Here is a 10,705-nt window from a genome sequence, read left to right as displayed (position 1 = left end):
AAACATGTAAAATAACAATAATATTGTACAATGTCAACAGAGAAGAAGTAGGCCAATATAAATTAAACATTCATTTTATTTTATATTTAAAAATTATATAATGCAATAGAATCAGCAGTTTATTAAGATTTTTGTTAATTCTATATTAATCCAGTTTTGTATAGCGGTAAATATTCCTGGACCACGTGCACATTATGCATGACGTGACACAGAAGGAGGTGACAGTGGGAGTTTAAAAGGATGAGAGACAGGCTTGTGGAGAGTAAATCTGTTAGTAACTCAGATTCTAGGTTCACAGCAGGAATAACGATGTTCTGCAGAGCGGCTTGGCAAAGACTTGCACCTCTGGCATGCAAATCCCTCACTCCTTTATTCAGCAATGGTAAGAAAACATCCTTTTACAATGGGTACATCATTCAATCCATATCGAATGAATTTCACCAGCCTACACTTCACAATCTAAAAGAGAGTTGTTACAAAATATGCATAAACCATAAAATATGAAGTTGAACATTTAAAAAAAAGTCATCGTATCTTTTAAGGATGTGCGTGTGTGTGTGTGTATGTGTGTCAGTGGTACGACTTTAACCCCAATCCAGAACATTGAGTTCTGATGTTTGTGTTATGTAACAAATGAGATATGCTCATCAAATTCAAGTATGCCTAAAACATAGAAAATACAACTTTATATATGTTTATAGGGATTTCACAAATCATATCAAAATATGACTTCCTTCATGTAAGCTGAACAATTCATCACATTTTCAGTAAACTAGAAAGACTTCTTTTGTCATGAGTGTTTTATGTAGGTTAATGAAATATTACGAGGTTTTATCTGTTTATTGTAGCCTATAGTGTTTTTTCTTCTTCTTTGATTAATCGGTTTGTATTAGCCTACAATGTTTAGAATATCATTTATGTTGTGCTTATTTTTTTAATGATTTTTAATGTAATGCAAGGTTTTATATGGTATTATTAATATTTAGGCTATTGCACATAATTTACATAATGATTTGTAACCTTGGAATGAATATATTATTTGTGCAGGACCCTGCATTCCAAAGGAAATCAACCCGGTAAAACTGGAAACTCCCATTTTAATTTCTGCTTTTCTTTATTAAACAATTTCAATGAAATTACAGATGAAGAAATACGAGTTAAGATAAGGATAGAGATTGTTGTGATAAGTTAAATGTTATGAAATTGTTGTTCAAGACTTTTTTTTTTAATGGACAATGTTTTATTTCAAAATGTTTGAGTTTTTTTTTTTAATGCAGAGTTTTCCATAACAGATAACAGCGACATAAACCCTTTCCTGCTCCAGTGCATCTGTGGGAAATAGCTGGATTTGATCTGTTTAAATTTAATTTCCTGTCAAAGGATTCACTCAGTTTGAACTGCATGCGCCTTTATTATTGCTTTAAAATATGAAGATCTTCTGGCCACTTTAACTTTGAGGGCGAATCAGTTTTTCTACCGACTCCGCATTTTGTGCATGATTTAACTTTTGTATTCTCAAAATCTGTTCAGGCATTTCCTAAAACCACCCAAATATTTGAAGAGGGCCCTATGCAGAGCTCTCTGCCAACATGAATTTGCCTATAGGGTTCTGCACACTGACATGCCGTCTCCACCCCAATGGGGTTAAATTTATGCCAGTGTTTATGTATACAGCTTTCAGTGTTTTCAGAGAGCATGACTCCGCACACATTGTCCTGGACACCTGCTGCTGGTCTACCTTCACCTTAACAGTGTGTTGACGGCGACGCAGCCGTAAATGAGATTAAATGTATAAATGAGGTGAGGCACAGGCCACCTTGGTGCAGACAGTTACCTTATTATTGCAGTCGTTCCTGAAATTCATGCTTTGTTCTATTGGATATTACTTAATGGAACTATTTAAAGTCCAGATTTTGGATCTGGATTTTGTGACACTGCAGTTTTGCACAGACACTGCATGTCCGGTGCATGTGCTCCTGTGGGATTAAATGTTGCTCTAGAGAGAGGCTAGGAGGGGTGGTTTTACAGTGGGACATTGTGTTCCCTTCTGCTGCTTCACTGCAGCTACACAGAGGATGTGTGTTTGCCTAAATGAACGCACAGACACAAAAGCCTGAAACGCATGATTGCTGTATCAGGCTTGCCTGGTCCCCTGTAACTTTGCAAGCTACTTAAAATTTCCACTCATCAGACTCCTCCACTGAAGTTGATTAGTGACGCAAACGGTGCATTAGTGCCCGCCGCCTTGCTCAGCAGCACCGGTTCCAGAAGTATTTTTTTCCGTTCAATTTTCCCATAGGGATAGTCTTCTTAAAGATATGAACCAGGACAATCAGCTACAGGGTGAATCACAACACTTCAAACTTTGATTTGAAGCAAACAAAGTTTTTGTAATCGGACAAAAAGACAAAGGTACAAGACTGTGTACAAGACTTAACTTCATTAGGGCAACATGGCAAATGTAGTATACATCCAGATTACATTCATACTACACAGATTCATACTATATAGAATGCATTTTTCTTAGCAGTTGTAAAGTAATTACTTATTCAAAATAAGTATTATCAAGAGAGTATGTGATTTCGGATGCAGCCATCATTGACCCAAATACGTAATTCACAGTGCTTCAAAGGTCGGTCCCAACTTCTGGTTCACGTTGAGTCGTTGACTTTAAATTTGAAAAAATAAGCTGCAATATTGCGGGCTGAGACAAATATCATGGATCTAGCTCAACCTCATTGCTTACAGTTGGTCTGTCTTTAAAGTTATCATTCAAAATCAATTTTCCTATGAAGAAAATGAAAGTTAGTTTTTACTTTCAGAACCCTGTTGCACTCTTTTGTTCCACAAATGATTGGAATGACATCGCAACTGAGGGACAATACACATTTATATAATTAAATTTGCACATAATAAATATTGAAATGGTTTGATACTCAGTCCCCAGTTGTTGTTGTTTTCAGGAAAAAATACTGCAAAGTTTTGATCATGTTGATAATTTAGAGGCCGTAGAAATATAATACAGGAGGCTTTCTAGGGGTAATAATAAAACACTGTAATGGATTTTCATATTTTAAAATTCGATTGATGGATGGTGAAGGAAAACAGACTCAGCTAGCCTCAAAAATGCTTCATACGTTTGTATGTACTGATACGTTTCTCTCTTTATCTTTCAATAGCTGTATTCCCTATACGACAGATGTCCTTTGGGCTACCTGCGTCCGGGACAAACATGGCTTACATGGTGATTGGTGGAAGCTCACTTACTGCTGCTCTTGTTTATGTATGTATTTTTACTTCTTTCATCCTGTTTTAGAAAACTTTGGTTTTGTGTTAATTATAAGTGTTAATAATAATAATAATAATAATAGCATCCATTTATGCTTTTTCACCCCATTTTCCTCCTACAGGCTTATAAGACAATAAACTCTGACAGTGCAAGATATAATGAAAGAATCGCACAACTCGAGGCCAGACCAAAAAGTAAGATTTTTTTAAATTTATTTATTTATTTGCTGTAGTGGTTTTGTTTTTGCTGATGAAAACCTGTTTTCAGTTTGCCTGTTAGTTAATCTTTCATCATCAGTAAAGCGGAATAATTTACAAAGACAGCTGGGATTAGATTCCCATTCAGAGGTCTTTATTCCTGGCTTCATTGAATTGATGGGTGCTGCGAGTCAGGCCTGTTCTGGTATGTGTGTGTTTCTGCAGTTCCTCGGGCGTGATCCTCTTTCTGCAGTTACCCAGCAGCCACTAAGCTAGCTACATTTAGAGCAGCTTTCACTTGTTTACTTCTCTTGCTTGCGTGCTGTTAACCACCTTACTTTTTGTTCTCCCATTAGGTGAGGAAGGTGAGTATAAATTTAGCCTGTCTTAACAGCATGTCTGGGTTTTTTTTTTTTAAATGCAGCATGTCTGTTTTTTTTTTTAAATGCACTCAGTCAGTAGTCAATAACAACTTTTCTATAAATTTTGGTCTGTCTTTTCCTTTTTTTTACCTGCAGCAACATGTATCACATATCTCACAAGCACTTTTCCAAAATTAGTTGCAAAACTTGTTTTGGCATTTGCAAACAGTTTAAACTAAGGCACTTTAAAGTTAGCATGATGGATGACACTTAGTAAAGTAAACTTAGAGCTTTGTAAAATGCTTTTATATTATCATATTAACTAATACTACTGTTCAAAACTTTTGGGTCAATACATTTTTACTTTTATTCAGCAAAGATGCAATACATTGATCAAAAGTGACAATGAAGACGTAACAAATAGCGATTAAAAAATAATTTCTATTTCAAATAAATTATGTTCTTTTGAATTTTCTATTCATCAAAGAATCCTGGAAAAATTCTGAAGGATTGTGTGACACTGAAGACTAATAAATGCTGAAAATTCAGCTTTGTCATCACAGGAATAAATTGTATTTGAAAATATATTAAAATAGAAAACCATCATTTTAAATTGTAATAATATTTCGCAATAGTACTATGTTTAATATACAATACTGTTTTTTGTTTAAATAAATGCAGCCTTGGTGAGAGTTTTTTCAGAAACATTAAAAATCATATTGACCCCAAACTTTCGAACGGTAATATGTTCAACATATAAAATTGGTTTCATGATATCACTTATAATAACTGTTTATTAAAGGAATAGTTCACCCAAAATGTTATTCCAAGCCCATATAATTGTATATAATTTTATATTCTTACTTGACTGAATATAATATAATCATATAACTTTATTTTACTTTTTTTTGTATTTTGTCACATTGTATGTCTTCTGAAACACCACCATCTTCATAATTTCTTCCCTTTTTTTTGGTCCATGGAAGAAAGAAAATAAATAATGCAAAATTAAAAATTGTGTGAACCAATCCTTTAACTATCTTGCTCATTTATTTGTTTGATGTTTGCTTGGTGATGGGTCTCCATTATCTTGAGCCAATCAAGCATCCATTCAGGTTCTTTATAATCAAATCTGTCCTGTTCTGAGGTATTTGGCAAGTGTGGTTCACTTTAAGCTCCAAAAAAAGTTTCTAATGCTAACTCTAAGAGCTTAGACTCAAAGTCGGTTGAGCCTGCTGCTAATCTGAATGAATGGTTTCCGCTATCTATCTGTGCATCGTCCTGTTCTCATAATCTCTAAAGTTGTTCTATTAAGGATAGTTCACCAAAACTGAAAATTCTGTCATTATTTACTCTCCTTCAAGTTGTTCCAAACCTGTTTTCTTCTTCTTCTGCTGAACACAAAAGAAGATATTTTGAAGAATATTGGTAACCAAACAGTTGATGGAACCAATTGCATAGTATGGGAAAAAAAAAATACTATTGAAGTCAATGGGCCCATCAACTGTTTGGTTACCAATATTCTTCTAAATATCTTCTTTTGGGTTTCAGCAGAAGAAAGAAATTCATACAGGTTTGTAACAACTTGAGGGTGAGTAAATGATGACAGAATTTTCATTTTTGGGTGAACTATCGCTTTAATGACAGATGGAATTAATGAAAAATCTTTTGATGCTAACCCTCTTCATTTAGTGTAAGAATACTTTTGCTAAGTCTGCTTTATCTTTTTAATCACACTTGATCTTGGATTTTCTTTGGATCATTCTGCCTTTTCTTAAAGTCCTGCTTAATGTATTCCAAGTAGGAGCAGTGGCCACCTTGGCCTCCGTAGCAGAAGCAGCTGCGATTGTGGAAACCGCATTAGCTGAAAACACCACTATTGTTGAAGCCACAGCAGCAGAACTCGTCGTAGAAGTGGTTGATGCGGAGGCTGAAGAGATCCCAGAACATGTGGATGCAGCAATGGTGGTGGATGCAGCAATGGTGGTTGAGGCAGAACCTGCCATTGTACAGGCAGTAGCAGCTGATGCCGAGGAACCTACTGCACCTGTTGTTGAGGATGTTGCTGCTGAGACTGCGGCTCCTATTGCCGAGACAACTGGTGAGGCGTCTTCTGTTGAGGAAGCGGCCTGAATACTGAGCAGTCTAGATGTAAACCCCAATGTGAATCTTCCCAACCCCACTTGGAACGCTCCAATAAGTTGTAGAGACTCCCTCTGTTGTGCTCCTTTTATCCGATTGACTGTGTCCTCTGAGCAAAAAGAAGTGTCCTTTTTCACCTTGTGAACTCTAGCGGGTTCTAATCCCACATTGACGGTGAGGAGGAGAGGTTGAGGCTGTACAAAAACAAGTGTTGAAGATAAGAAAATAAATACATGGCAATTTACTTAAATTGCAAGTGGTCTTTTTATTATTCCAGTCTGTGTTTTGACACTTGAAAAAATTAAATATTATATCACATCTGTGTTTTTTTTAACCTCGAGTCTCCTCCTTCACGACCAGTGGTTGTGCCTGCTATAATACTTGTTGCCATGCATGACATGCCCTCACTCATGCGTGTGCAGGGAAACATTTGTCTTAAATAACTCATATTGACAATGTTTTTTTGTTTTTGTTTTCGACGACGAGAACATGCAAACATTTTATGGACACTTGCCAGGGTTGTGATTCATTCAGAACTGAATTCCAGTCCAGTTGCTAGTTTTGAATTGAGTAAAATATACACACGCACACACTTACCGTGTATACTGTGTGTGTGTGTGATTTATACTGTATATATATCACACACACTTCATTTCCCAGAATAACTTTACTGACTTTCTGTGGAGCGTGGCCAATTTTTAAACGTGTCTGACCTACTTTGAAGACATGCATTCCAAACCACCATGGTCTTATAAGCAATTCTGTCTTCAAGGGAGATCTTTTTTTTTTGTTTTATCATTGTTTTTCCACATGTGAATATTGACTTCTCTCAGCTTTTGGGATGGAGGCAAACCCCCGTGCCTATTACCGAACAGTTTATCATCTCTGTGAATATCTCTTAACCCTCTGGTGCTTCTCACGTGGCGGTCAAAAATGAAATGAATGTACTATATTTCAGTTCAGTCATTTTTTTTTTATCCACTAATTTGTATCTTTAGCTGATTTTATGGTACTTAATTATGTTTATGCAGTAGTGATAAATAATCCATGTATTCACTTTTTGAGAATACACCTGAAAATGAAATTTCCAATTTAAACCGTCACACATCTTGAATGCTTTGACGCGCAGACTTAAGTTTGGTCTCTTTTTTTAAAGACACCTGGCAGATTATTGCTGAAGTGAAAAAGTAAAAAAAATAAAACTTAAAAAAAGTACCGGTAAACTTAAAGTTATAAAAGTTTAAGCTTATTGTTATGAAAAAATGAATTTAATTTTTTTTATATGAAATATATATTTTCCAAAAACATGTTTTACTCTAAAACTGTGAGAAAATCAAGGTCGTAAATCTAAACAAATTATGTTCCAAATTTGAGATAGGATAATTTTCCATTCATTTCCAATCTGGTCATTTTTTGTATTCTGCAAGGAATACAAGTGTGACTTTTTTCTTCTTCTCAGTACCATTAAACCTTTTTGAATCATGATTTGTGTGTGTGTGTGTGTACAGCAAGTGCCAAAACATTACCACATTTCATACCATTCCGATGCAGTAAAAAAAAAAAAAAACGTAACATTTGTCGGTCAATAATGACTGAACAGCACCAGAGGGTTAAAATGTGAAATATCATAAGGAAACATTGTTCCAGTGTCACTTACCCGTCATAATACTTGACACTAGACATTTGCTCTTATTCTCAATGCCTTTTTTGGAATTTAGGCTCGACCAATTTATGTTGATAGTTTTTAAAACTGACACACTATTTGTATTCCCTAAATAAAGTGCTTAAAAAATATGATTATTTTTGGAGTCTGAATTCAGTGCCATTATTACATGCATTTTTTGTATCCCTTTACATCATGAACTGTAATTTAAAAGAAAAATAATGAACAAATCATAATACTCTTTTCTATGCTGCAAGTGCATTTACATTATATTTTGTATTTCTGTATATTGTTGTAGAATAGCTCCTATTGTGTTTTCAATCAGGATGCTTTGCTTATAGTTTAGATAATCTGCTTTAAATTTTTTCACAGTCCCAAATACAGATTAAACCCCACTCCCTCATGTTTGCAAATGCATCCCAATTGTTCCTCCTAAAGTCTATAGTTTTTATACTTATGTTTTCAAACTGGCTTGATTATAATAACTTTATGCGGAGACGCTTTAGGCATCTCTTACATTTAATCTAAATCCCTCTTATGTGTGTTGATTATTTAATCATCTTAGAGATTTATGCCACTTATGGTGTTTTAAGAAGATTTCCTACCACCTTTAAATCCAGCTTTGAAGATTGCAGAATCTTTCCGATTCATGTCCTACAGTATGTGTGCTCTTCAGCAAAGAGTAAGCTGCCCCCTGCTGCTCTGGGTCAAACTATATACTGTACAAATATTGTATAGACATCCATATATCGCAAGCAAATTTCAAGGACTTGAACATGAGGACATATTAGATATAAATCTTAAAATAAATCGTTAAATACATGTTTCCATCTAAATGCAAGATTCTGAGAAACTGTCAAACGGAAGATCTAATGAGCTTAGCATGTGTGGGAAGAATTTGACCTCACTTGTAACATATTCCATGTTATTTTACTGTAATATAATCTAAAAATACCCCCATTAACTTATGTTATTGCGGGATTTTTTTTTTTCATTTGGAACAAAGTTGCAGAAAGAACATACAAGGCTTCAGAAGCCATTCAAATAATTCCTAACTTGAATCAACCAACAAATTGGAAAAAAGCATCAAAAATATTGTTTAAAATTTAAACAATTTAAAAAATATTTAATTTTTTTTGGCTCTATGACAAATTGCTTATGTTCCTCTTTTGTAAGTCACTCTGGATAAAAGTGTCCGCTGAATGCATAAATGTAAATCAGTGCTTAGAATCATTGATACATGGATTTTGTACTTGAATTTGATTTCATTTATATTCTGTTTTCATTTTAATTTTAGTTAAAGCTTTAGTAATTTTGTTCTGTGTTGTTATTATTCTTGTTATAATATGTCTAGTTTTTATTAGGTTTTAGTTTATTTAGTTTTATTGGTGCTTCAACTTAAACTAAATGAAAATGAGAAATGTTCTTTTGGCAATATCTGAAGTAAATAAGTTTATTATATATATATATATATATATATATATATATATATATATATATATATATATATATATATATATATAAAAAGTAATGACAATGTTTTATGGGTTTTTATGGTTTTAGCTTTAGTTAACGATGATAAGCCTGACGTAATTTCCCTCAAATTCAGAGAAAAATAAAATAGATAGAAAAAGCTAAAATAGATTCAACTTAATGCCTACTTATTGCATATTTACCTATATATTTCTGTAATAAACTAATCTTGTTGCAGTTATCCCAATGTCTGATCTACTGAGCACTGTGAAAATCCTGGCTGGATCTACAGGGGAGATCGCAGCAGCTTCAGTTGGAGATCAGCACCTGGTGGCCACATTGAGGTTGGCTGAGGACAACAATTCTGTGGAGATCCTCAATGGGCTGGAGGTTGTTGAGGTCTCAGCAGAAGTGCCTGAGGAAGCTGAGGTTGAGGAGCCCGGTAGATCCAATCTGAAAACAGAAGGAGGAGAACTGGAGGAACTGCCTTCAGCGCTTCAAACAGTAGAAGAAACTATTGAAGTGGGAGATGACCATGTCAAGTCTGAGGCAGACAGCCCTGTTGTGGCTGAAATTAATGCTGAAAGCCCTGCTTCATCAGAGGAGGCCTCTGTTACAAAGATGGAGAGTATTTTGGAATGGGAAGAGTCATTGAGTCCCGAGGTGATGTTGTCAGAAGATGATACCATTTATGGATCTGCAGAGGTGACGTCAGAGACGGTCAAGGCAGTAGGTCAACAAATAGAGGAAGATAAAGCATTATGTCATGAGCCAGCTGCCACAGAAACAGAACATTCAGAGCTCACAGCGCCACCAACAGACCTGGAGGAAGCACTACATGCCACAACAGAGTCTGCAGAAGAAGTTGCTGCGGAAATGATGCTGGATTCTGTGGAGGAAGCTAAACCAGTTAAGGCATCAGAGGAAGGTAATCAAATTATATACCTTAATGACTCTCTTTAGACCAGGTTGTTACCCAAACAAGTATTCTGATGTAGCAATCCAGATTCCACACATATACCTTGTTAATTGGACATCAGTTTTGGACATTCAGTCATCATGCACTTCTTTTTCCACAGCTGTTGAAAGTGGAAATGTTACGATGACCATGGCTCAAGCCTGAATGTTGCACAGAACCTGCGACACAGAAAGCAAGTGAAACCCACAGAATCTGTAACATGGGATGCATATGTTGAAGTTAAAGGAATAGTTCACTTAAAAATGAAAATTCTGTCATCATTTTGCTCACCCTCAAGTTGTTCCAAACCTGAATGAATTTTTTTCTTCTGCTGAACACAAAGGGAGATATTTGGAAGAATGTCGGTAACCAAACAGTTGATGGACCCCATTAACTTTCATAGTATTTTTGACCCATACTATTGAAGTCAATGGGGTCCATCAACTGCATGGTTACTGACATTCCAGCCCGTTCTCATCCCAAGGCGTCATACATGTGACGCTTTGGACAGTTCGTCGAAATCTTACGCACATGGCATCCATCCTTTAGCGTCAATATGAGACGCAGAACCCAAGGCGCCATACAGGTGACACTCGTCTAAATCCGACGCACATGGCATCC

At 35.5% G+C, this 10,705-nt stretch overlaps 1 protein-coding gene across 2 annotated transcripts; it reads left to right on the top strand.

The window, feature by feature from the left end:
* Positions 1–226: 226 nt before the first annotated feature.
* mgarpb (mitochondria localized glutamic acid rich protein b) lies at positions 227–10,302 on the top strand. 2 transcript variants are annotated; one of them, XM_056236207.1, is made up of 6 exons: positions 227–382; positions 3,180–3,283; positions 3,411–3,483; positions 5,653–5,949; positions 9,365–10,054; positions 10,206–10,302. In XM_056236207.1, exons 1-6 carry the CDS (start codon positions 241–243, stop codon positions 10,247–10,249), a joined length of 1,350 nt encoding a protein of 449 aa, XP_056092182.1. In that variant the 5' UTR covers positions 227–240; the 3' UTR covers positions 10,250–10,302. The 2 variants fall into 2 exon arrangements, with proteins under 2 accessions (XP_056092182.1, XP_056092181.1); XM_056236206.1 differs by having other exon boundaries at positions 228–382; positions 5,650–5,949.
* The last annotated feature ends 403 nt before the right edge of the window (positions 10,303–10,705 follow it).

Source organism: Rhinichthys klamathensis, unplaced genomic scaffold (genome assembly GCF_029890125.1).
Source record: "Rhinichthys klamathensis goyatoka isolate OS25496 unplaced genomic scaffold, OSU_Roscu_1.1 h1tg000440l_1, whole genome shotgun sequence".
Taxonomy (NCBI): domain Eukaryota; kingdom Metazoa; phylum Chordata; class Actinopteri; order Cypriniformes; family Leuciscidae; genus Rhinichthys; species Rhinichthys klamathensis.
This window is presented reverse-complemented; position numbering and strand designations above follow the sequence as displayed.

What these genes read in the sequence shown, in the direction of transcription:
- mgarpb (XM_056236206.1), top strand. Translation starts at nt 241, where the DNA reads ATGAGAGACAGGCTTGTGGAGAGTAAATCTGTTAGTAACTCAGATTCT. An exon ending in CACTCCTTTATTCAGCAATG is followed by an intron (nt 383 to 3,179) that starts GTAAGAAAACAT and finishes ATCTTTCAATAG; the next exon opens with CTGTATTCCCTATACGACAG. An exon ending in TTACTGCTGCTCTTGTTTAT is followed by an intron (nt 3,284 to 3,410) that starts GTATGTATTTTT and finishes TTCCTCCTACAG; the next exon opens with GCTTATAAGACAATAAACTC.